This window comes from Fundulus heteroclitus, chromosome 2 (genome assembly GCF_011125445.2).
Source record: "Fundulus heteroclitus isolate FHET01 chromosome 2, MU-UCD_Fhet_4.1, whole genome shotgun sequence".
NCBI lineage: Eukaryota > Metazoa > Chordata > Actinopteri > Cyprinodontiformes > Fundulidae > Fundulus > Fundulus heteroclitus.
In genome coordinates this window covers 35920342-35947318 of record NC_046362.1, presented here as the reverse complement: position 1 = coordinate 35947318, position 26977 = coordinate 35920342, and the positions used below count along the sequence as shown (strand labels likewise).

General features: G+C 38.7%; 2 protein-coding genes across 4 annotated transcripts; both read left to right on the top strand.

Moving 5' to 3' along the window:
- Positions 1–4777: 4777 nt before the first annotated feature.
- On the top strand, positions 4778–12780 carry LOC105926568 (cytochrome P450 2F2). The gene is made up of 11 exons (XM_012862946.3): positions 4778–5061; positions 7660–7822; positions 9480–9632; positions 9723–9883; positions 10323–10391; positions 10645–10749; positions 10919–11057; positions 11830–11915; positions 12118–12219; positions 12314–12455; positions 12530–12780. The coding sequence occupies exons 1-11, from the start codon at positions 4900–4902 to the stop codon at positions 12715–12717; spliced, it is 1470 nt and encodes a 489-aa protein (XP_012718400.2). The 5' UTR covers positions 4778–4899; the 3' UTR covers positions 12718–12780.
- Positions 12781–14843: 2063 nt separating this feature from the next.
- Positions 14844–26727, top strand: LOC105924952 (cytochrome P450 2K1). 3 transcript variants are annotated; one of them, XM_036126454.1, is made up of 11 exons: positions 14846–15055; positions 15965–16127; positions 17204–17356; positions 19901–20061; positions 20914–20982; positions 21063–21167; positions 22670–22805; positions 25643–25728; positions 25814–25915; positions 26010–26151; positions 26227–26727. In XM_036126454.1, the coding sequence occupies exons 1-11, from the start codon at positions 14894–14896 to the stop codon at positions 26412–26414; spliced, it is 1467 nt and encodes a 488-aa protein (XP_035982347.1). In that variant the 5' UTR covers positions 14846–14893; the 3' UTR covers positions 26415–26727. The 3 variants fall into 3 exon arrangements, with proteins under 3 accessions (XP_035982352.1, XP_035982356.1, XP_035982347.1); XM_036126459.1 differs by lacking the exon at positions 21063–21167 and having other exon boundaries at positions 14844–15055; XM_036126463.1 differs by lacking the exons at positions 20914–20982; positions 21063–21167 and having other exon boundaries at positions 14844–15055.
- Positions 26728–26977: the final 250 nt, after the last annotated feature.

The window sequence follows — 26977 nt, the reverse complement described above, 5'->3', positions numbered from 1 at the left end:
ATTGCTTACACCAAGCATTAGGGTAGTGGAGATGTTATGGGGATAAAAAAAATATTTTAAAAAGAAAGTTTGATTATTGTTAAACTAAAATAGACTTTAATAAAGATAACTTTATATGAAGTTTTTCCCTCTAGTCTCATTTGTATGCACAGACCTCTCTGGATGAAAGAAGTGTTAAAATGACTCATGAATCCAAACACAGGGCAGAGAGATGGAGTGAAAATTCCACCAAATTGAGCCAGCGTCCCAGCCAGGATTCAAAGTCAGGAAGATAACTGCTTTTGACAAAGCAGCGAACTCAGCATGTCTTAGGCAGCTTTCAGAAAGAAAGAGGAGTGATGGTTGTTATTGTAGCCAGCCACAGGACTAAAAAGAAGAAAAGAAGAAGCAGTTAGAATAACAGACTGGTTTTATTATGTGAAATAAAGCCAATTAAAGATAGCGAGAAGTTATCAAATTTCCCATCGTAATTTAGTCATTAATTATTGCTTCTAGTTTAATCAAGTTTATTGATTTCACATAATTTTATCAGAGTAATATCAGACTCAGGCCCATTTCAATTTATATCCTTTCTAAACAACCAGAATCAGATCCAATGATACGCATAGTTCATCTGATTAACATAAAATAGTGTTGCGTTAAGGCAGTGAGTGGGGTGGGGGGTAAGTAGACAGTTAAACTTAAAACAATTACACTTCAAAGTGGAAGTTTATTTTATTTTACTGCAGTCACGTTTTCTTGGTTCAACTGTTGAAAAGATTCGAGGGGAGCTCGAAAACCTCCTTTTAAATCACAGGGGGACCCCCCAAGAAAAGTTTGTAAACCACTGGGTTAAGGACAATGGGAATTAAAATGATATGAGGGAGAAACTCAGGAGGACATTAACATTTGAATGTTAATGTTCTATTTAAATTGTTTTAGTTAACTGAAACATCATTGGATTAAGTTTTCAATCCATTTTATATCTAGACTTACTGTAATTATGCCACTGCAATGTACTTTCCTCAGTGTGTTTATTTTCTTATGTTCTGTTCATGTACAGCACTTTGAATTGTCTTGTTACTGAAATATGTTATACAAATAAACTTGCCATGCCTATCCCAGATGTACTTTCAATGTAAAGAAAAACAGAAAGAACAAAGCAAACAGCTGCACATTTTCGAAGGCAAGGCAGGTTTATTTGTATAACACATTTCAGGTATTAGAGTGTTGTGCATGAACAGAGCATAAAAAAGAAAAAAAAACAGAAAGGTACATTGCAGGGGCATAGTTATGGCAGGTAAAGACAAGTTGGACTGCAAATCTAAACTATTTATGTTTCAGTTTAACTAGAACAGTCTGTTTAACTAGAACAGTCAAGGGCTGCTCAAAACAAATTAAATTTGGGTCTTCTACCATTTTCAAACCCTTGTAACTTTTTTATTATTAAGGCGATCGGACTTTAATCTTGATTTAATGGATCTCAGGCTTTCAGCACTTTTACAATTTTCTGGAAGTTTGTTCCAGATAAGTGGAACATATGAACTAAATGCTGTTTCTCCATGTCTGGTTCTGGTTCTGCAGAGTAGGCTGGTGTCAGAAGACCTGAGTGGTCTGGAGGGTTTATACACTGATAACAAGTCTGTGATTTATTTAGGTGCTAATTCAGGGATTTATAGACTAACAGAAGGATTTTAAAGTCTATTCTCTGAGATCCTGGGAGCCAGTGGAAGGACTGGGGTGATGTGCTCAACTTTCTTAGTTTCAGTGAGGACACAAGGGAGTGGTTGTCTGGTGGCTGTCAGGCTTGCATCCTGGAGAGACTGCAGAGTTCCTGGTTTGACTCCCACAGACTGCCACTCTGGGTCTCTGAGCAAGACCCTTAGCCCCAGAATGCTCCCTGGGCACCACACAGTGACTGCCCAATTTTCCTTAAGGGATGGGTGAAATGGAGGACAGATTTTATTGGAACGTATGTTGCAATATCAATAAAGATTATTATCATTATGGGCAGCAGCGTTCTGGATCAGCTACAGTTGATTGACTTTTTAGGCAGACCTGTGAAAACACCATTGCAGTAATCAACTCTACTAAAGATAAATGCATTGATTTGTTTTCAGAGATCCTGCTGAGACATTAGTCCTTTAAACTTTGTAATTATCTGTATATGCCTCTGAAGGTTCAGGTCAGAGTCCATCACTACACCCAGATTTCATGCCTGATCAGTGGTTACTAGCTGAAGCAACTGAAGCTGTGTGCTTACTCTTGATCGCCCCTATATTGGTCCAAATTTCTTTAGCACATCCACACAATAACTTTCAAGCATTTACTCAATGCTTGATTGGGTTCATAGTCACCTGGTGACATTGTAATATAGAACTGTGTGACATCTGTATAGTTATGGTAACTTATGTTGTTTCTTTTTATAACCCAAGTTTGGGGAAGCATGTAGATTGAACAGCAGAGACCCTAAGATGAAATCTTCGAAAAGCCCGAATGTGATTTTTGTGCTCTCTGATGTAAAGTTACCTACTAACACAAAAGTTCCTGTTCTTCAAGTAAGATTCAAGCCAGCCATGTGCTGTATCACAAAGGCCAAACCAGGTTTCCTGGCGCTTCTATTGAATGGTGTGATCACCCGTGTCGAATGCTGTACTCAGGTCCAATAATAATGCCAGCACTGTGATTGTTCCACAATCTACATCTATATGGATGTCACTAAACAAACTGACAAGGGAAGTCTTTGTAAAACACCTGAGAAATTCAATGTTTCTCCCACTTCTGTCAAAAACTACTTCCTAAAGCTGTGAAGGCTATCGTCCCCTGGTAAAAATTAAAAACCTTGGTTTCACAGGTTCATGATCCGATTGAGAATTGTTAATTATCTTTCATATGCTAATGTTTATTAGCACACTTTTAGATTTGAAAATAAGGTACAAGTATTATTAATGCTTTTGTTGATCTCAGAGAAGAAAGATTCACTTGCATTTTTTGTTGTAAGTTATATCTGCAAAGTCTCTCTTTACAGATGGCATAGTGAACCTGAACCTTTCAACACAACAGCTTTTTTCACTTCTAACTGCTGGAGCACTTCTCCACAGAGATTTTTCCGTCCCACAAACAACCTTCACTGGAGCAATGCAGTCAATGATGTCTGAACTTTAGACCGAAATGTATCTACTTGTTCATCTACTGAGTTACAGGACAAAGCAGAAGAGTAAACATGGTTTAAAGTTTCAATGGCATTGTTTTCTAATGATTTCTCTTTGACTGACTGAGTCATTGGAAATTATGCTTTCAAAAATCACAGAAAAGTGATCAGTTAGGGCAACATCAATTTCTTTGACCTTGGAAATGTTTAGACTCTGATGATCAAGTCTAAAATGTGTCCCTGCGTGTTGGTTGTTTAACATGTTGAGTAAAACCAAAAAAAGTGTGTCGCACAATTTTTTTGCACCTCTGTCTTAATGACTGTCAATGTGAAAGTTAAAGTCTCACAATAATTTATCAACACGTCACAGATATGAGGTCATTACAATAATTTCAAAAAGTTTGTTTAAGTCTCTGGAAGCCTGTATATGTTTAGGAACATGGCTCTAGGAGGACTTTTCATCTGCATTGCCAGATATTCAGCGCAATTTTACACTTTAGGGAATCACTGAACAAAGTGGTCAGTCCTCCAACTCCTTTTGCTGTCGGCTCTCACAAAGAAAACTGTAGTTAGGAGGCACCGACTCTATCAGAATAGGTGTCTAGATTGCATCTAGCCATGTTTCTGTTGGAAACATAACATCTAAGATGAAAGGCAACTGAAGGCGTCATGTAAATCACCCAGCAGGCAGCATAAATAAAGATAAATCTCCAAATAATAATAATATAAGGAAAAGGTTAAATTCAATGCTTGAAAGTAGACAGGGTGTGGGCTTCAGGGACAAAAGCTGAAGCCTGAAACTGGTTCCAAAGGAAAGAAGTCAGCAAACTGAATGCTATGCCTTTTATTCTACTCCTAGCCTCATTTACAAAACACATAAACCACAGATTCACTGTTCAGTATTTAGGGGTGTGTAGCTTTCCCACTGGAGGCTGTAATGTAGTAATGTCACATCATTGATGACGCACTGGGAAAGACTAGAGCACACATATTGCTGGACTCCAGTAACAAAGCTTCTTTGAAATAATAAAGCTACAAATAGCAACAAAATGTTTACCCAATAAAATGAGAGATGCCCAATTCTGCTGCTCTTGGCCCTGCTGAGTTCAACTCCATGTCCTTTTCCAGATTTATGTTGTCACATTTGAAAGCTCCCATGTGTGCAGGATATCACTGGATTGGTTTGTTATTCATGAATTGCAGGAGGCCGATGATGGAACAGGTTTTATGGTGAAGAAATGGGTTGTGAAAGAGGCCTTAGACACTCTAGACTCAGGAGGTGACTGGCACAATCTATAATGTCCAGCAGTTTTTTCTCTGCCACTGTTACCGCAAACTAGTAAAGCATCCACAGCCACAGGAGTGTCCTACAGATGTTTAAAGACCACAGCCTCCCCAGGAGGTACAGCCTGGTGGAAAACCGTGGAAATAAAGGACAAAAATGTATATTGATCTGTGCCTGCAGGTGGGACGGACTGGCTCCAGGAAAGATTAACCTCAGGTTTATCTTCAGTGGAACAGATTATATTTCAAACGCTTACTATATGTTGTTAACTTATCTGTGCAGCTTTACACTTGACCCAGATAGCTCTTGTTTAACCCTGTCCAAACTTGTCCCTTGTTACATTTTTCTTGTCGATGGCTTCGTTCACCTTTCATCCAGACAAACAAAGTCCTTAAGCAAACTGGGCAGGGCGAATAGCAGCAGATTTATTCTGTTAGCTGGACGTCAACCACCTCATTTTTTCCCCTTCAGTCACAATAGAAACATGTTTGTTTCAATCTTTCTCTTATGGCTTTTTGTTTGGTTTGTCATCGTCCTATTCAAATCTCAGAGGCCAAAGAACTTCCCACCCGGACCCCCCATCTTGCCTGTATTGGGGAACCTTTTGAATCTGAGCCTGGAGAACCCACTGAAGGATTTTGACAGGGTGAGAAATTTGATGCAATACACATTTTGATGTTTGCATGTCTTAAATAACATTAGTCGTATTTCATTTAGTATTGAAAGGGTTCCAGTAAAGCTGAATGGTGAAATGAACATGCTTAAGAAGTTTAAAAACTTGCTTTCTCTTCAGAGTGCTGCTTTTATGATTTACAAATGCTTGCATACTATGTCCCATATCAGTAAAGAATAAACTATCTGTACACTTGGAATAATGCCAACTATTGCAAGAGGTTGTCAGAGGTTATGGACAGCAGACTTGATAAGGCAATGTTTGCACAGATTTTTTTTCATCTGCTAAAACGTATGCAAGATGAAAAAAAGAATACTTGGAAAGAGGATTTGTAAGTTCAGTGTGACCTCACCCTTTTCCTTTAAAACCAGTTCTACATTACTTCAGAGCTAACATTTTTACTGTGTATTGTGCAATATATTTTAACTTTAAGGGTTGATTATAACCTTTTGTAAAACGAGCTTTAATTTGGGGATTTTTGTACCTCTAGGGCTAAACATGTCAGAAATGTTGACACCAGTAACAGTAACAAACAATAACAGTGGCCAGTAACAAAACAGTCAGTATGATCAACCTGACATTGTGAGGTTATACTCATAATGGATCTATTCATAGCAATATTTAAAAGACAGCCATTGTGTTAATGACTCAAGCTCTGATAAACCTATGTTAGAGGGATAATGTCAACACAGAAATCATCCAGCCATCGATTGTCTAAACCCTCTTGCCCTTACAGAGAGTAGGGTGGGGCGGGTAGACCATCCTAGTCATGTTTTTTTATGACTATTGGAGGAAGAGGGAGTACCCAGAGAGAACCAGCACATGTGAAGGGGAGACTATGCAAACTCCATCCAGAAATAGGTAAACCCAGAACCTACTTGCTCCAAGGTGTCAAGTTTGGTTGAAGGAGGAACCAAATGCAAGGCGTCATAGTGACAAAATGTGAATGAAACAAAAATAAGGTAGAAGAAACAAAAAACTTGTCCTGCACGGGGCAGGCATGACACGGAGTGCAGGCAGGGAAACAAACCCGAGGTAGCGTAACAGGAGAAACCAGCAACTGGTAGAATAATACAGGCAGCTTAAGTACAGGGGTGGGGAGGGAGCAAAAGCAAGGGGAGCAGGTGGAAGTAAATAATTTGATTATGAAAGACAGCTGAGAGTAATGAGGGCAACAAGTTAAAGCGAGAAGGAGAATAATGGACAGGGCAGGAAACAGAAATCAATCAGAAACATGATACCAAGATGATACAGACATCACCACACGCACAGCCTCCTATTATTAGTAGTCTTTAAATCATAGTTAATTATTACTTATATTGATCATAAAAAAATAAAATAATTGTATGACAAATGTAATAATTGTTGAATGTCAGAGGTAATATATGGTGTTAAATAAATTACAATTGAAGTTCTTTAGCCTTTTTTGTAACATACAAAACTATTCATACACTACACCATATTTTATTGAAAACATTTTTAAATCAATAATATGTTTAAAATCTAAAAAAGCCAAAAAAAAAATATCTAAAAATGACAGAATTGTGGCTATAAAACCAGAATCAAGCTGCGGCCACGGTGCATTCTGGGAAAGCTGTCAGTCTGAAGAATGCACAAGTCTGCTCTGATGCATGCTGGATAAAGAGGGCGGGGCGAGAACAACATCCGGGGATTTGGTCCGTTCTCAGTCTGGTGTTCTTGGCAATTGGAACAATGCTGGGGCTGATGATGTGTTACGAGCACGCGAGAATGCTTAAGTACGCATATTGAGAAACGTCCCTGGCCTGGCGTTCTGTTAGCTGTGACATCATCCAGGGAACACAGATCATCCCCTATCACCATCTAACATAGAAAGTACTCCTGGATCAATGTGAGCTTCTGTGCTTTCTGTGTCTCTGCTCTGTCTTCTCTAAGCCCCAGTGGGTGGAGGCAGATGAGCGTTCACACTGAACCTGGTTCTGGTTCTGCTGGAGGTTCTCCTCCCTGTTAAAGGGGAGTTTTCCTCTCCACTGTCGCTTCATGCATGCTCAGTATGAGGGATTGCTGCAAAGCCATCAACAATGCAGACGACTGTCCACTGTGGCTCTACGCTCTTTCAGGAGGAGTGAATGCTGCTTGGAGAGACTTGATGCAACCTGCTGGGTTTCCTTAGAGAGGAAACTTTCTGACCAACCTGGAGGATCTGATGGAATCTGACTTTGGAAAATGCCTTGAGACGGCATGTTTCATGAATTGGTGCTATATAGATAAAATTGGATTGAATTGAATCTATAATGTAAAATTTATTTTTGCTGATCTTATTAAATATTCAAATGTTCCAACGATTTTTTTCCAACATCTGGAAGCCAAAATTAATTGATTTTTTTATGACCAACTTAGCTAATGGATCTAAACAATAGTGTTTTCATTTCAAATTAAACAAATGGAAGAAAAATATTAATATTAATTATTATACATTTTAAAGGTACGCCTGTATGCACAGCAAATCTTTTATTACATGGTTACACCAAAGATGAACAGGTGTTTAAATCCCTAAACTGTCTGACAATATTAAATCATTGACATTTTCAGCTGAGCAAATCCTATGGAAAAGTCTACAGTGTTTACATCGGTCCAAAACCAGCTGTGATCATCAACGGGCTGAAGGCCATGAAAGAAGCCATTGTGATCAAGGCTGCTGATTTCTCTGGACGACCCCAAGACTTGTTTGTCAACGATGTTACCAGGAGGAAAGGTAGATATTACATTTCTTCGGAAAAATAATGTTTAGGAGTATTTTTTTTATTTTACTGTTTCTTTACATTGGTTCCTGCCTCATCAGCGCCGATTCAAATATCTCAAACATTTTATCACATGTTTCGCAGGAGAGTGCTAATAATTAATTTATTGCAGACATTTGTGTTTAAACACACAAAATATGTAGTGCACCTACTCTGGTACTTAATTTTTTTGTCACATTCCTGGCATTTCTTTAAAACTCATGTTGATTAGACTAGTTTGTTCCATTTTTCTTCTTCTTTTTATTGCTAATAATTGTGTGTAACTGTCTTTGTATTTGCCACTGTCACCTGAATTTCCTCGTTGCCGGACAATAAAGCAATTCTTATCTTGTCTCCTGTTATTTACAGTAAGATATAAAATGATAGTGGAACAATTAGATAACAGGCTTTGAAATACAAAAAAATATTTCAATAACATGAGTTAAAGACACCCAGGGTCATATTTACATAATTAACTCATTCCTTTACACAGCTCCTTATCTATTTTACAATTTTACACTTTCTTTTGACTTCAACAAGTACCCAGTAAAGGTTTGTTTTGTTGTTTGGTAATTTTTAATGTTCTTCTGACCTTTGCATTTCATGTGAAATCTCAAACAAGGCCAGATCATGCTACAAAATGCAAATAAGATGTATAATGTTATAATTTGATGTTTTTCTCAACAGGTGAGCTGCGTCATCATCAACAATATTGAGTTATTAACAAACTGTCCTGTAAAAACTTTCTGAAAGTAATCAGGTTGACTCAGTTAGCGTGTGAGAATATGTGATGCATTGTGAGCCTTAAGGCCAAACAATTGCAAAGAGAATGTATTCCTAGGGAGGATGATGACCGACACATTACAGCGACAATGAACAAGTCCAAACAAGGACCACACCTACAAAAGAAAATAATATGAATCAGTGGTGGGTGGTGATTAAGCATTTTTAATCATGAGCCGCCCCTGATTCTCTTGTGAAGTTATTATTTTATTATTCAGTGACTGAATGTTTGGTTGCTGCAGCATTCTCTCCCTGTCTTGTTTTTGTGGTCTTCCGTTTGCATCTGTAAGTATGGGTGACATCCGTGCGTCTGAGCTGCCAGGGATGCGACTGTGATTGGCAGGTATGACGAATTTAATCTGATTGGATAAAGAAAAAATGCTGATTGGGCATTTGTGCAGAGAGCTGTGCCCCAAGGAGAAATTTGCAACCAATTGGAGACAACATGATGTTACATGGAAGTTTTCGAAGCAAACATACACATCCTTGGCCAATGAAACTTTTAAATTAGACCTACACAAAAGAATATAAATATGTTTACTGTGTCTATGCTTTTTTCTGCAGTTTTTATGGGGCCGGTGCCCTAGCGCCCTCTCTTGACAAGCTGCCACAAATCTAGAAGTAAAAACAGGCATAAGATAAGAAATTCATTTATTGTCCAAAAAAGGGGAAATTCGGCCGTGACAGTAAAGTGCTAATAAAGCCTTAATAAAGGACAAATAGGAAATCTGGGACACATTGTTTAAAGTGATGATATTATGAAAGCATGGTACCCATGTAGAGCAGATGCAGACACAAGTTTGTCAAAAATGTTTATGCATATTTGCTGTGGTGCTGCATGTTTTCTAGGAGTGATTCTGGCGGATTATGGCTCAAGCTGGCGGGAGCACCGTCGTTTTGCTCTGATGACTTTGAGAAATTTTGGTTTGGGGAAAAAGTCAATGGAGGACAGAATTAACGACGAGATTCAATACACTATTAAAACGCTGGAGAGCAGTATCGGTATGTCATTGGTTGGTCCACACATCCACCCTCTGTGATCTGGTTTCTGTAAAGACAGTTTTTTTAATGTCTGTTTCCTACGTTTTACAGGTAAAACTCTGAGTCCTCAGGTCATGTTCCATAATGCAGCCTCCAACATCATCTGCCAGGTCCTGTTTGGAAGACGCTACGAGTACGATGATGACATGATCAAAGTGATCGTCCAGTGCTTCACAGAAAATTCCAAGATAGCCAACGGACCGTGGGCCATGGTGAGTCTCTGAGGTAGTTAACTCTTCCCCAGCCCCCACACATGAGCGACTGAGGACGCCTACAGATTGTTTTTTTATTTATTTATTTTTTTGGGAGAGATTTTCATACGTGTTCCAAACTTGAGTTCTCAAGGTAATGATGGGACATCTGGCACAGCGGGTCCAGATTTAGTGAGAACTAATGAACTACAACAAACAGGAGTCAGTGGGACTTGATTTCTTGCTGAGGAGGTGATTTAGGAGTGCGGTACCAGGGACCCGTCTCATAATTGTAGGACAGCTGCCTCGATTTGATGCTCATCAATGATACAATTTTCATGAGACTGACTTATCGCTGCAAAACTAATCAGTTCCGGACACTTCATGGAGAATAAAGGTACAGAATAGTCCTGTTTTTGTTTAAATAATGTACGATTTCTTGTTTTTGTTTTTTTTGCAGATATATGATTCTTTTCCTATTAGTCGTAAACTCCCGCTGCCCTTCAGAAAAGCTTTTAAAAATGCAGAGGTAAAAACAGTTTTCTACATAATAAATGAGCAAGTATTCTTGCATGTCTAGTTATTTGTACTTATTTTCATCATCCATGTATTTTAGAATTGATCTAAAAAAACCTGTATCTGATCAATGCAAATAAAACCTGTGTACACTGTCAACTCAGAAACTGAACATGCAAAATTAGTAAAACATAACATATGTCAGATAAGATAATAGTATGGTGTAAACACTTTTGAGTGCAAATAACATAAATGATGTTCTTTAGATTTGTGAGAACTATGCTATCCATTTGGTGAATGAACACAAGAAGACCCGTGTTCCTGGGGAGCCTCGACACTTTGTTGACTGTTATCTGGATGAACTGGAAAAGGTTCGTAACAAGGGAAACATCTAACATGCTAAACATGCACGAGTTGTCGTTCTTACAGTCTTGGAGTAAGAGGCTTTTGCACTAGTTTCATCTCACAAGTGGTGCAGTATGAAGTTATGATTGCATTTCTGCCTCAGTTTACAATAATCATAAGCTGTCCTCTTTTCAGCGAGGCGATGATGGTTCTTCCTTTTCAGAAGAACAGCTCATAATGTACAGCCTCGATCTTCACTTTGCTGGGACTGACACGACCTCCAACACCCTGCTTACAGGATTTCTTTACCTGATGAACTACCCACATGTTCAAGGTATGCCTGTATTAATGTTCCATTAATGTCTATGTTTAATTAAGTCCAAACAGACGTTCTTCCTTCTCTGCAGTTCAGACTGAATCTGTCTACAAACTAAAGTCCCCCAAAAAACACATCTGCTCATTTATACACTACAGTGAGGGCTTTTCAGCAGAATAGTTTTACTTAAGTTTATAAAACATGTACCATAAATATCTCTATGTGCTGCAGCAGGAAGGATAGACATGATCAGTCAGGGAATCATTTTGATTCTGTGGTTTAGAGGCTTCATCCCTTGAGACTCCTAAACTAAAGGGATGAAACGCCATTGACCTGAAATTCTTTACTGTTCCTTTATGCACAATTTGTGCTTTAAATGCCCCAGGAATATCTTTTTAAACTTGCATCATTTGGAACCCAGCCCAAAGTCCCTGAAGAGTGGTGTTCTGGTTGGAATGCCAGCCTGTGACATTAGTGCTTAACTTAATGACCAACCAAGAGAAGTGACCACAAGTGTGATACAGTCTGATATTTATTTATTTATTTATTTATTTATTTATTCATTCATTTATTTATTTATTTATTATACTTTCAAAACTTCTTCAGACTTCTGGCTCTAATAATGTGATATTTTACCTTCAAAACTTTAAATCAAATTATTCTGCTTTGTAAGGAAAAAAGTCAAAATGTGTAACAGTACTGCTGCAGATCAATGGTTGATGTATAGCAAAAAAGCTTAGGAAGCAGGCATGGAGAGTGTGGCTGCTTCTGAGGTATTTTCTTCTCTCAGAACGATGTCAACAAGAGATAGACCAGGTCCTGGAGGGGAAGGATCGAGTCAGTTATGAGGACAGAAACAACATGCCATATGTCCAGGTATCATAAAAAAAACATAATTTATTAATGCTATGAATTAGTTTTTCTTTCTGTATTCACGTTCCATGTGATCTTCTTGCTTCATTGTTCACTGGTACTATTTTATATACTAGATGCGGTCATTTTAAACTAAAATGTATATGATGCAATAATTGCAAAACAACAAGAAAAAGTAAAATATTAGCAATGCTTCTTCATCCAGGCTGTGATCCATGAAATTCAGAGGATTTCCAACACTGTTCCTCTCAGTGTCTTTCACTGCACGACTAAAGACACAGAGCTCATGGGATTCTCCATTCCCAAGGTAGGAGAGTAGCGTTTCTTGAAGTCTATTTGCAAGACTGAACCTTGAATTCAGAGCATATTTTACAACATTTCATATTTTTGTTTCTGTTCAGGGTACAATGATCATCCAGAACCTGAATTCGGTGCTGAGGGAGGAAGGACAGTGGAAGTTCCCTCATGAATTCAACCCGGAGAACTTCCTAAATGAACAGGGAGAGTTTGTCAAACCTGAAGCTTTCATGCCTTTCTCTGCAGGTAAACTGACATGTGTCATGGTTGAGGTGACCAGCGTGTAATGTGGCTTGGATCAACTGATTTCTGTGTCCCAGGTCCTCGGATGTGTCTTGGAGAGAGTCTGGCTCGTATGGAACTTTTCCTCATCGTGGTGACTCTGCTGAGGAGGTTTAAGTTCATCTGGCCGGAGGATGCTGGAGAACCAGACTTCACCCCGGTTTATGGAGTCACTTTGACACCCAAACCTTATCGTATGAAGGTCCAACTCAGGTCAAAACAGTGAGGAGAAGAAACAGAGAAGAAATAACAAGATACTCTGAAGAAAAAATAAATAAATCCAAATCATCAATGCCTTTTTTGGTGTATTGGTGACCTAGTGGTTAAAGGATGCAAGGTTCCTGGTTTGACATCCACAGACTGCCATTCTGGGTCCCTGAACAAGACCTCTAGCCTCAGATTGCTCTCCAGGCACAGCACAACGGCAGCTTGCTGCTCCCTAAGGGATGGGTTCAATGCACAAGACAAATTTCATTGTAATGTATGTTGCAAGACTTCTGTACTGCTGCTAACCCATTGTGATAAAAGTTTGACACAAAGATGTTTCATCTTTCCATTTTCTTGTTTTCTTTTTAAGGGTTTAAAGAAACTCTCAGCAATTTGTGAAATTTTACAGGTTTTACCAACCTACAGCACACATTTTTATTAATGGGGAAAAATTACTAAATGAAAAATTCTAATTTAAGTTGGTTTTATAATCAAAAAGTCTTTCCACAAAGAGTGAGATATTCTAGAAACTCACTTCATGTTCAATATGGGTCTCTATACATAATGGAGGGAATTGTACAAATCAAATCTCCATTTTTTATTAAGTTTTGTATGTGGTGTTTGCTTCATTTCTGCACCAGATTCATAAAGCAGATCAAACAACATTTATGCAGACACTAACCTGCCCATAACACCCTGCAGTTGGCACCTATTTGCACTTCTAGTCACATTTCAGCCATAAACACAGAAGGTGCTACTACTTGCAGCAACATTGAGTAGAACCTCATACTTTGACTGCTTGTAGCAGCTCTCTATTATTTATGTGACATTTAGTCAGTCGTACAGGTGCTATCGTTCGGTGTTCATCAGACGGGATGTTTCAGCTCTGTTTATTTGCACAAAATACCGCCTAGAACATCGTTATTGTTATTGCTTTAACAACATTGCGAGCGTTCACGTGTTTTCCTACTGTCCAACGGAGGGAAACTGGAAGACTAAAAGACGGAGATGACGTAATCTGTGACTTAAGAAGTACGACCTCCAAGGCAAAAGGAAAACGCCATTTTTTAGTTTAAAAATCCAATGAAACACTGATTTCTAACAAATCAGAAACATATTTTATGTTTTTTTTTATATCTTAATGTTTTACGTCATAGTAACCACAATTTCTGGTAGAGAATGTATTGGTTTTATCATGAGTGCTGTACTACTATGAAAACCACCCCATGTAATGCTGGTATATGTGGCGAACCCAATATTCAAGCCAACACAAAGTTAAATTAAAAGAAGTTTATTGATAAGGTGGAAGGCAGCAAAAGAAAGACCAGAGGATGCAGAATAAGACAGTCTGGTGCAGGAGCTGCAGGCGGAATCAGACTTGAAGGCGCCAATGTGTTCCCAGCTTGAGCTGAGCGAATCACCAACAGGAAGCCTGGAAGCACTAGCAAGCAGACTGGCGAGGCCAGGGCAAGGACTGGTCCCAGGGATAACACTGGCAAAACAACACATACAGGCAGGGAAACAAGATGAGACGTTCTGGCAGGGAGTGGTTGGATCATGCTGGTATATGTAGGCGACAGGTGAGCAGAGTACACTAATTAGTGGTGACAGCAGGTGGAACCAATTAAGATGACTGGTAGCTGAATCGAGTGGAGCATAGAGTGGCATAAATCAATCCCAATGCATTATGTGGTGTTTGTGTTAAAAAAGTACTCTTTTTTTAAACAATCAAACTTACTATAAGTGAACACAAACTGTTATGATTCTTGTGAAAACCAGTCTTTTAGCTGCAGCCAAATGTTTTGTTTTTCTGAAGCAAAGGAGTTGTTTGAGGAATGGAAGAATTATTCAAGTTAACATATTATCAGAAGTAACTAATATCAAACATTATTTCAAGCTGACATGTGTTGATGTCTGTTCCGCCCAGATATGCCTCTCTGATCCAAAAAAAATGCTGAAACATCCCCAGTACACACATTTATGTTTTGCTTCCTTTCTCTGTGAACAGTCCTACTAATGTTGGATTCTCTCTCTCTCTCTCTCTCTCTCTCTCTCTCTCTCTCTCTCTCTCTCTCTCTCTCTCTAAAAACAAAGAATAAAAGTACACACCAAGGTCATCAGCACTGCAAGCTGAGCTGTTCTTTCAGAAGAACTCAGACCGATTTGCAGTTCAGTTTAATCCAATCTCAACAACCATGTTTGTTTCTATATTTCTGCTAGGGCTCTGTGTTTGCTTCCTTCTTCTTCAGCTCCAACCTCGGAGACCCAAGAACTTCCCACCAGGACCCCCCTGTCTCCCTGTACTGGGGACCCTGCTGCATCTAAACTTAGAGAACCCCTTAAAGGACTTTGAGAGGGTAGGAACAGCACACTTTAATTTGTTGTCCTATTATTTTGTAAAGTCCAAAGTGTATTCACACTAACTAATCCAGCTAGTTAATCTGGACTAAAATCAAACTTTATTACTGGTCAGAGGTGAAAAACTTTAACTTCAAAAAATATTTTTTTAAATATCCAATACATCATGAAATCATATTAAATTGAATGCATGTGTAGGAAATGTAGACTGTGCTAATGCTTTTTAGTTTCTGTTTGTGTGGTTTCGGTTTCTGTCTTTTTCTTTTTTTAATGTACTGCTTGTAACACTGGGATTTTACTGTAATGCTTGTTCTGTTGACCCCAGGAATAATAGTCTCTGCTCTGGTAAGGACTACATCCATTTTCCTAGCTGGGAGGCGTCGTTGTTGTCTGAATCCAAACAGTTGTTTCTCTGATACGTCACATCTATGAAAATCCCGCACGGTGATCCAGATTGGCTCAACCATTTTATGGAGGAGCCAATCTGGCTGCAAGGCTGAGGAAAAATTTAATCCAACAGGGAAACATGAGAATGGCCAAACATGAGGAAAAACATTAACTAAACTAAAGAAGAGCAAGCAGAAAATAAAGATCTAACAGAACAACTGAAATAACAGAAGCTAACTAAAACCGGAAATAAATTCAACAGATACCAGAATACACTATTACCATAAATACTGAACAGGAAACAAAACTAACGACAGAAACTAGGATCTAAGGATGAACAATACTAAAGGTGTAAAACATAAACAGACTGCAGGATCCCCTGGGAGCTACAATAAGTAATTACACCCCTGGGGATCCTGACAGCCCACACTACAAACAATAAACAGTAAGATGTGTGGTTTGTTGCCTGTATTAAAGCTCTGATTGATCTAATAAAAACATGTGTTGCTGTTGTCTTCCAGCTCAGGGAGTCCTATGGAAATGTCTACAGTCTGTTCATGGGTTCAAAACCAGCTGTTGTCATCAATGGGTTCAAGGCAATGAAGGAGGCAATTGTGACTAAATCTACCGATTTCGCTGGAAGACCCCAAGACCTTTTTATAAATGACCTAATGCAGACAAAAGGTAAAATATGTGTTTAGAGAGAAGTGATGTGTGTTTCCAGTTAACTAATATGATGTCGTCTTGTCTCAGCCATCATTGTAAAACTCGACAGCTGCATTAAGAAGGATATTAATGCTTCCTGTTTAAAATCAGCAGGAATGTCAGATTCGGTTTTCCAAAATATACAAATGAATTTTAAATTACATCAACTAATTTCCAAAAATGGAACAAGATGCATTGTCTAGTCAGACTTTAATTTCCACATTGTTTAGCAGAATTTATTCCCAACTAACCAACCAACTAACCAATGTCCTGTTGTTTAGCTCAACTTTTAATACTTGAACTTAAAGGTATAGCGGACGATTTTTTTGGCTTCGAGTTCCGGGGGAATCTCCTTTTCTAGTGGTCGTCCCACATGTCAATCATTGTAATGCGCTCACCTAACGCTTGTCCCTGGTTAGTTTCCTCTTGCACCACATGCACACTTCTAGTGTTTATGTATCCAGTGAGCTTCAATTTCAGCCGTTCATTGTAGTGCCGCTGCTCTCACTCAATACAATAGTCGCAAGAAGCAAACTGTCTGACATGTTTATGAGGAGAAGAGGAAGGCCTCAGAAGACAGAAATAAGACCTAGTGGATTTGGGAAATCCGCTCTGATCCAGATTGACATGGTGTCGGTGCGGCAAGAAGAGAAAAATAGAAAACCTGCGTACTTTAGAGAAGCAACGAGTGGCGGTGCATCTGGGACATCTCAGAAATGCACAGTAGCACAGCGGGTGGAACCGCGACTGATTAGAGTCGCTGCTAAAAGCAGTGAAGGTGCAGCACAGCTGAGCATGTGCATTAATTAAAAGGATTTCTGGAGAAATATTCCACTATACCTTTAAATTGTCCCAAATCAGTGTTTTTCAAGCTTTTGAAAAATAAAATAAAAATAAAATTGTCACAAAACTGCATCTTATTCTCACTGTACATTTGGGCATGTGTTTACCATACATCTTTGCAGTTAACTTTGAGTAAATGTACATTAATTTTTAAAAGTAAATGTACATTATTTTTAAAAACTGTTTCATTTCAGTTGGGCTCTTTATTGTAGGTGTGGCTATGGCTGATTATGGCCCAATCTGGAGGGAACGCCGGCGCTTTGCTCTGATGAACCTCAAGAACTTTGGTCTGGGAAAGAAATCAATGGAGGAGAGAATCCTTGAGGAAATTCAATACATCATTGAAACACTGGAAAAGAACAGTGGTACGGCTTTTATTAGTTAAGCTTCCTATATTGCAGCACCCTGTTGCTATTACTGACCTGTTGTCATATTTTGGCTATTGGCAAAGCTTTGTGTTAGATCCATGAGTCATTTTGGATTAGAATCATTATTTATCATAATTTGTATTACTATCTGGCACACACAAAAATAATTTTGTGTGTAAAATATTTCCTCTTTATTTTTCATCACTTTATTGGCACATTTTAAATCCTTTACTACTCGCTGTCCATACCGTAACACTTTAGAGCAGGGGTGTCAAACATACGGCCCGCGGGCCGGATCCAGCCCGCCGAACAATTTAGTCCGGCCCTGAGGCTAAATGCATTATCATTATAAAAAAAAAAAAAATAAAAAATAAAAAAAAAAATTCCAGTGTCCTGTCTGGCAATGTGGCAATAAGATGCCACAAAGAGCTCATCAGATTTGACTTTCACAAGTGGACAAGATAAAAGGAAGAGAATGATAAAACAATGTTTGAAAAAAAACATGTACTTTGTTTAATTGAAAATATGCAGTTCCTATATTGTCCACGAGGGGCGCTGTGTTTTAATTAGCAGATTAAGCTTCAGGTGTGGAAAAATTCAAATCATTTCTTAATTTTTATCTGTTTGATGTATTTTGTCATGCAGGACAGTGTTTTTAAGTTCCAAAAAATGTGAATAAATGTTTTTTAACATTGTATAATCACTGTGATCAGTTCTTATGCATAATGCACAAGTAAATGTTTAACTGAGTAAAAGTATTGTTGAAATTGCACATACTTTTCTTAAAAACGCTGAGGTTATTCATAATATATTGCGTAAAAGTGAAATTAACTTATATAAAAATCAATAACAAGTCCACATTTATTAGTTCTATTTAATCTTTCAATGAGTTAACTCGTGTGGCCCTGTTAAGATCAGATTGAGCTGTATGCGGCCCCTCAACCAAAATGAGTTTGACACCCCTGCTTTAGAGGATTCTAAAGGAAATGCATCTGGGTCTTTTTTGGTCCACCTACAGTATAAATGGCTGGGTTTGTAATCCAAATACTACAATTTAAAAAAATGTATGATGACAAAAACAGGGAAAATATATGAATAAATAAATTTGAAGTAAACTAAACTCTATATTTAATTGCAAACAAGTAAGTGTGCTAATATAATTGTATGAGTAGGAAAAACATAAATGGTCATTAGCCCCTTTTCCATGAAAAGCCCCAGGCTTTGGTTTACCTCGGTAAACCAGAGTTTTGTGCAACAACAAAGTGTGGATACTGCTTTGCACTCTTTGTTTTTTGGATGACTAATAAAAACTTATCTGCAGACCTGAGCAAACAAGAGGGAGCGTGCAGATGAAGCAGGTCACACTGATCCTGGAAAGCAAGGTCATGAAGACATTTAAAAACAAATAAAATAATTTTAAAATCCATCCGAAGGTGAACCAGTAGCTAATGAGTTGCTGCTAAATCTGAAGAAATGTGCTCTCATTTTCTGGTACCAGTTAAGAGTTTTGTTAAGCCCAGAGTAAAGTGCAGCGCAGTATCCCAAGCAAATTTTAATTAAAGCAAAGATTATAATCTTTAGTCAGCTGTCCTAGTTTTAATTTCTTACTGTGCATCAAAGTTAAGATTATAAGTCTTACACTGAGGTCTGTAGCAGTCAGTGTCAGATACTGACTCCTCGGTCCCAGGTCAACACAGATGTTAGAGACATCAGTGCATCCGAACAACATAAACTTTTGAGGAGTTTATTTTTAGAGCAACTATTTTCCTTTTTAGTGTCATAAAACCCTGACTGTATTCTGCCTGAAAAAACCTGGTTTCTTATAACTGAGTCCTGAGGGACGGGATAGAGAGAGAAGAGGAATAGGCCAAGCATGGAGCCTTGAGTGATTCTACAGTACATGAGTGGTACTCATAATAAAATAAAACAAAAAAGCAATTCTCCGTTTTTAATAAAAGGAGTTAATAATATCGGCAAGAACTTAAAACTACTTTATTACTTTATTCAGTGACGATTTGTACGTTTGCGACAAACAGATCAAGTCTGAGGGAAATCACAGACGGTCTGGTCGAGAAAAACACCGCACTCTCTCCGGGGGAGCTGCAGTGTTTTATCCCAGTGGATCTCTGCGGCCCCGACAAGTCCGAGCAGAATTAAAACTGACTCATAATCCTGATGAACTGACCGCACAAATTATGTTTGGAGGTGTACTTTCTTACCTAAAATCATCTTAAATCATCTTGTGATAAATTAAGGGTATAAAATCACTAGGTTTGTAAACTCCTCATCTCCTTACTGCTTCTTACTCCACCTTTGTGGCGGACAGTTTTTCTTAATGCCCGAAGCCCCGCCCCCTCAACAAGCCCAGAGAAAGCAAAGCAAAGTACTGGGTGGCTTGGGGGACCAAAGCCCCAGGAAAGTAAAGCTCAGGAAAAGTGAAATTAGTCGGGTAAATGTGTATGTGTGTATTGAATGTGGATTCTATTATATTTTGAGCTCTACTCTTTGCCTGCAGTTTTATTAAACGTTATGTCTTTACAGGTAACACTGTGAGTCCTCAGGTTATGTTTCATAACGCTGGCTCCAACATCATCTGCCAGCTTCTCTTTGGAACACGCTACGAGTACGATGATGAGACAATCAAGTTGATTGTGAGGTGTTTTACTGAGATAACTAAAATAATCAACAGTCCATGGGCAATGGTGAGTCATGATGGTTTTTAGGCAAAGCTAAATGGAAAATATGATGATTGGCAGAATAACCGCAGTTAATTACATTACATAGCTCAAAATTCAGTTTTTATAAGCACATAAAGAATTTCTGCTTCATCAGATATAAAACCAAACAGACAGAAGAAATTAAACTTTTGTCCATAGGGCAATTGGTCGTGGAATTGACAAGATCATCAACTAGATCTTTGTGGATAAATACCTTTGATGGTACTATTGAAATATAGTTTTTTGGTATAGGCTTGTCATAGGGTGTACATTTTAATTTATGTTACAAATATTTGGATCAACGTGCCTTAAAAATTGGAGTTGATGGAGTTTTAATGTTTTCAATTTAAACTTTTTTTTTTTCAAATGTGAAGTCTGCCGGCTGCATAATTTTATATACCTAAGAAGAAGTTAACAGACTGATTAGTTTCCAATCTACAAACTTCCAAAATCACTTATTAATAGAGTTTGGTGATTTTGTGTAAATATGTGAGCATGTGGAGGGCCTTGAAAAGTCTGTGTGTGATAGACCAACACAAAGTGCAACTTCTGGGGCATTTATAGGCCGTTGAAAACAGTTGAAAAATATTTTATGCACTACTTCGTATTGGTTTGTCACATAAAATTCCTTGCATTCTTTTCAAAGCTTATATTTGTAAATTAGTAGAAGATCAATATCCGGATGGAGCATAATTTACCATATATTTACAGGCATTACAAAAAAATCTCATTTCATGAAGTTGTGCATATGTTTATGTGAAATGTCAGACTTCTAAGACTCCATGATCCTAGATTTGATTGAATTTATTCAATGTAATAAGAAGCCTGTCTTCACAGCTGTATGACTCTGTCCCTTTAATACGTCACCTGCCGCTGCCCTTCAACAAAGCCTTTGAAGACATGGAGGTAACAGCATCATACCCAAGATCATACCTATGAAGAATGATGAAATAATTAAATATTACTTACATTTCTTTACATTTTAGATTTTTCTGAATCTTGTGAGACATTTGGTGAATGAACACAAAAAAACCCGAGTCTCTGGAGAGCCACGAGATTTTGTTGACTGCTATTTGGATGAAATGGAAAACGTATGCAAATACTCCTTTTGGCTTTTTCCTTTCAGGGGTCACCACTAACCATCATCTCTCTCCATCTAAACCCATGTTCTGCATCCTCTTCTCTCACATCAACTGCCTTCATGTCCTCTTTAACTCTATCCATAAATCTCCTCCTTGGTCTTCTAGAACTCCAGCTTCAGTCTGGCCTCTCGGGCTTTATCGACAAAACACCTCCTATGAGCTGTTCCTCTGATGAACTCATTCCTCATATTATCTATCCTCGTCACTCCCATAGAGAACCTCAACATCTTCATCTCTCCAGCTCTGCCTCCTATCTCTTCCAAGTAGTTCTACCTCACTCTGTCATACTCAGCGTTTATAGTTTCAGAACAGATGGTTATGGAAGCCCATTTCCGCCAGTATAATGAAAAGAAACGTTTTATATTATAATTATGAGGGGGGGGAGGAATTGATTATGAAAGGCGTTGAAAGGACATAGCAGCGAATCATGATGAAGTATGAAAATACAGTTTAATCAGGTAAGGTTAAGTTATAAGTTTTCTTATCTTTAACCATACTCAACTAAAGTATTAATCGGTTACAACATATGCCATTAATGATGGGATGGTGTGAGTTATTGAAATAACTGATATCTTCAGCATGATGGCTTCAGCCATCCTTCTAAAACAAGCTGACACAGATTTTCTTGTAGGTGTATAATTTGTGCCAACCTCACTTTATATTAATCATATAGGCTGTATTTTTATTTTAGGTTGAAGTAAAGATGGCGTTATTTAAGTGAAGAAATGTGCTGTAGCCCTAAAGGTGTTGGGGGGGTATATGAATAGAAAATTAGAGCTGGAAGTCCCAACAATTGATACAGAATAAATCATCGCTTTTATTCTGTGTAGTTATTTTATTAATCTTGTGGGTCTCTGACTATGGAACGGTAATGCTTGAAAATGTATTAATATATTAATTCAGAATTGATGAGACATTTAATTGTGGTCTAATCAGCCTCTCCTGACAGAGGTTTATGAGGAATATTTTCGCTCCAGCATACAAACTCCTCCAGAAAAGGACAGGCCTTTCCTGACACATCCTCGAGCAGATCTCGCTAAAAAGAAGGAAAAACTCCGAGTTAGCCCAAACAACTCTGCTCGGTAGCAGGGTGTTGAGCGCTACATCTGCTGTTTGTTTCTGGAGTGTTGCTGCTCCACTAGTGTTAGTGGAGATGCCTCTCAGTTCTTCCTTAGCAGGAGGAAGTCAACATATTGTGATGACCCAGCTGTGTAAAAATATGCAAACGGAGGAACAAATGTAAATGTGGCAAAGTTAGCATTCAATCAGTAAATTCCATCTTCTCATATGATAGAGCAGCATTTGAATGAGGTGAAATGTTGTTCTCACAGTAGATATTACTCATTTCTTACAATGATTAAATTTTTTACAATTTTTACGGTTTTATCAATAGTCATTATAGTTTTGACCTTATTTATGTTTGCCTTAATTAATCACTTTCTTCTGTTCAGAGGGACGATGATTCTACATTTTCTGAGGAACATTTAACAAGAACCACCTTTGATCTTTACATTGCTGGGACAGACACAACCTCCAACACCCTCCTTACTGGGTTTCTCTACCTCATGAACTACCCACACATACAAGGTACAACTTTATTTGTTAAAACTGGCTAATTTCTGTCATTACCTTGATAGTTTAGTCATATGAATTCTAGCACATGCACAACATCACATTCAAATTGGAAAAAGAAAGTAATGACAGTAAAAAGAAAGATCTGGTCGTTGCAGGGTGGTAAAAGCGTTTAAGTGGAACCATCATTGTATGAAAGTACATAGTAGATTCCACAATGTCAGTGCCAGCATATTAATTGTTGTTCATGACAGGAATGAAAAACACTGAAAGTTTTAATTGTTTAGAAAAGCTGAATTGGGAACAATTTTCCCTAAAAGAGGCAACATGACTTTGCAAAGTTGTATAAGACAAAAGCGCAAGATTTCTGGACCAATCCACCCAAGTGTCATGCAGGTCCTGGACCAACATGCAGACAGGATCTTTGGAGGCGCATGATGAAATTACTTTTAGTTTAATGAATGAAAATACAACTTACGGTGCTAGATAACACAGGAAGCAAACATGAAGGTGACATAGCAGAGGATCTGACAACTAGGGAAGGTGACTGGTGGTTTATATAGAGAGAAAGAGCAGAGAGGAAAGCTATCCATAATTATGAGTGACAGATGAAAACAATGAAGGTGACGGAGAGTCTGAATGATGACAGGGTAGACAGGGATGATACAAAAATCTAACAGAATCAAGATGCATAAATGGTAAAAAAGAAATGAAGTAACATCATCTACTAACTAAAGTCTAGTAAAGTCAAAACAAACAAAGACTAAAGCATAATACATCAAAGAAGGCTAGATTCTGGAACTTAAAACCGGTAACATTTTACAATGAGGTATACAAAAGTTGATTAACCAGCCTAAGACCAGAAGATCTTGACACCTAGGACAGATGAGGCCAAAGTAGGGATGATTACTAATAACACTGTCATTTTTGGAAAATTTAAAAAGCGCACATGAGCACAAACACATTTTACCATCAAGGAATGATGATTTAGGTTTGAGTTGCAGCAACATTACCTAGATATTTAGCATTTAAGCTGAACTCCTCTGTATACCAATTTTTTCTACAGGCCTTCAGTCTGAGAGCTGAAACTCAAAAGCTATGTCCAAGATGTTACCCACAGTTGTAAATCTTTTCTTGTTGACGCTATTTTCCGTCTGTAATGTTTCAGATAAATTAAACCAGACAAGGCTTTAGCTGTCCACACAGTCAGGTTGACTTTTTACATATTTTGGGTGGATTACAGAACAATAGGCCGTGGGCCAAAATCTGTAGCCCAGTCCATCCATCCATCCATCCATCCATCCATCCATCCATCCATCCATCCATCCATCCATCCTCTAACTCGCTTATCCCTGCTGGGTTCGCGAGGGGTGCTGGTGTCTATCTCCAGTTGTCAATGGGAGAGAGGCGGGGTACAACCTGGACAGGTCCCCAGTCCATTGCAGGGCAGAAATAGCCGACTTTGGCCCAATTTACTGTGATATCTCCAAGACCTGCTGTGTTAGGATAGCACAGCCAAACGACTTATCCTTGCTAGAATTTGTATCCCCTGCGTCAGGAGAGAAATCAATAAAACTTTTAACCTCCAGCGATGTGAAGTCTAAATATTTTTAATCACATTCTAATAAAATGAAATAGACTTTTTAAACTCCTAACACATTGTACTACTTTTAAAAGTGACATGTCTCGTTTTCTTAATATGGTTAATAGCTCTATATGTTTCTTGGCTGAATTAAAATCTTATCTGATAATTTTGGCTGTACCTTTATTTAGTGTTCATTTGACCACATGTGGAATACGCTTTATATGATCCATTCTTGCGGGTCTAGCTACCAAAAAAGAAAATGAAAAAAGATGAACAAGCAGACAGCTGTGATGGACTCAGGAAGGGGATTTTTGGTTTAAGCAGACAGACATGCGACAATCTAATAACATAAAGCTAATATTTTCGTGACACATCTGGAAATGACCACAGAGCCATTTACCTTCCCAGAACGTGTTATAATGAGTGATCAATCGAGTTTTAACCGACATAGCAATCGCTGACGAAAGCACTAACAAGTGTTACATTTTCAGTTTTAATGTAACAACACTATTGCCATCTTCATTTCCACGCCTATTGGAAATGAGGCGGAGTTGACTGGATTCATTCTTCCAGCTGAATGCGATCCCGACGCAGGGGATCCAAATTGTGGCAGGGATAACGCATTTGGCACAACGACACCTGTCGCCTGTGCTATCCTAGAGCAGCAGGTCTTGGTGATACCACAGTAAATTGGGAAAGGTCTGGGCTATTTCTGCCCTGCAATGGACTGGCGACCTGTCCAGGGTGAACCCCGCCTCTCGCCCATTGACAGCTGGAGATCGGCACCAGCACCCCTCACGATCCCAGCGGGGATAAGCGTGTAGGACAATGGATGGATGGTCTGATCTATTTATTTTTACTTGCCATCAAGATCTCTGTCAACTCTCACCAGAAAATTGTATTATTGGGCTTTCTTCATCTGGAAACGGATGCATACAACACCTTACGGGTGCAGCCATGATGAACTGATTGAACTCGCACAGCTGACAATACAGCGATCTGATTGGCTGAGCAGCAAAACTCGAATCACGTGACGTCTTGGACCGGAGCGCATCAATTTAGATTTCTTATCGGCTATAACTTATTAATGTGCAAGTGAAAACGTGGCTACATTGGTGTTTTGAGATCACTGCTTTGTGTAGCAACTTTAACTTATCCAATTAAAAGAAAGCTGGCCCCTGACAGTTCATACGAAACTTCTTAAGGAGATGTCTTACAGATTCTGGCCCACGGACTACAACCTGTTAATATTTCTTTGATCCTTCAGAACAATGTCAGCAGGAGATAGACCGGGTGCTGGTTGGAAAGGATCGGGTCACATTTGAGGACAGACTCAGCATGCCCTACGCACAGGTTTTTCTGTGCTTGCTATTGTTGCATCTCCAAAGCCACCTTTTTTTATAGCATTAAACAGTTTAGAAAATATGTTTTCACCCAGGCTGTGATCCATGAAATTCAGAGGATTGCCAACACTGTTCCTCTCAGTATCTTTCACTGCACGACTAAAGACACAGAGCTCATGGGATTCTCCATTCCCAAGGTAGGAGAGTAGTGTTTCTTGAGGTCTATTTGCAAGACTGAACCTTGAATTCAGAGCATATTTTACAGCAATTCATATTTTTGTTTCTGTTCAGGGTACAATGATCATCCAGAACCTGGATTCGGTGCTGAGGGAGGAAGGACAGTGGAAGTTCCCTCATGAATTCAACCCGGAGAACTTCCTAAATGAACAGGGAGAGTTTGTCAAACCTGAAGCTTTCATGCCTTTCTCTGCAGGTAAACTGACATGTGTCATGGTTGAGGTGACCAGCGTGTAATGTGGCTTGGATCAACTGACTTTCTGTGTCCCAGGTCCTCGGGTATGTCTTGGAGAGAGTCTGGCTCGTATGGAACTTTTCCTCATCGTGGTGACTCTGCTGAGGAGGTTTAAGTTCATCTGGCCGGAGGATGCTGGAGAACCAGACTTCACCCCGGTTTATGGAGTCACTTTGACACCCAAACCTTATCGTATGAAGGTCCAACTGAGGTCAAAACAGTGAGGAGAAGAAACAGAGGAGAAATAACAAGATACTCTGAAGAAAAATAAATAAATCCAAATGATCAATGCCTTTTATTGGGGTAGTGGTGGCCTAGTGGTTAGAGGATGCAAGGTTCCTGGTTTGACGTCCACAGACTGCCATTCAGGGTCCCTGAACAAGACCTCTAGCCCCAGATTGCTCCCCAGGCACAGCACAACGGCAGCTTGCTGCTCCCTAAGGGATGGGTTCAATGCACAAGACAAATTTCATCGGAATGTATAATGCAATAATTTTGTACTGCTGCTAACCCATTGTGATAAAAGTTTAACTCAAAGATGTTTCATCTTCCATTTTCTTGTTTTGTTTAAAGGGTTTAAAGAAACTCTTAGTAATTTGTGGCAGTTTTTACCATGTCGGGGTATGGAAGAGGATTATGAACATTCAAAAAAATAAAAGTCTATTCAATTCTGACTTTTATCTCAGAATTCTGAGAAAAAAGTCAGAATTTAATAGACTTTTATTTTATTTTTTTTAATGGCCCTAAGTCTCTTCTGTATCAGGTAACCTACAGCACACGTTTTTAT

Bases quoted from the DNA above. Each gene is read 5' to 3' on its own strand.
- LOC105924952 (XM_036126454.1), top strand. From the start codon at position 14,894: ATGTTTGTTTCTATATTTCTGCTAGGGCTCTGTGTTTGCTTCCTTCTT. The intron at 22,806-25,642 runs GTACAACTTTAT...TTGATCCTTCAG, and splicing joins GAACTACCCACACATACAAG to AACAATGTCAGCAGGAGATA. The intron at 26,152-26,226 runs GTAAACTGACAT...TCTGTGTCCCAG, and splicing joins TTTCATGCCTTTCTCTGCAG to GTCCTCGGGTATGTCTTGGA.
- LOC105926568 (XM_012862946.3), top strand. From the start codon at position 4,900: ATGTTTGTTTCAATCTTTCTCTTATGGCTTTTTGTTTGGTTTGTCATC. The intron at 9,884-10,322 runs GTGAGTCTCTGA...TTTTTTTTGCAG, and splicing joins CCAACGGACCGTGGGCCATG to ATATATGATTCTTTTCCTAT. The intron at 11,916-12,117 runs GTATCATAAAAA...TTCTTCATCCAG, and splicing joins ACAACATGCCATATGTCCAG to GCTGTGATCCATGAAATTCA.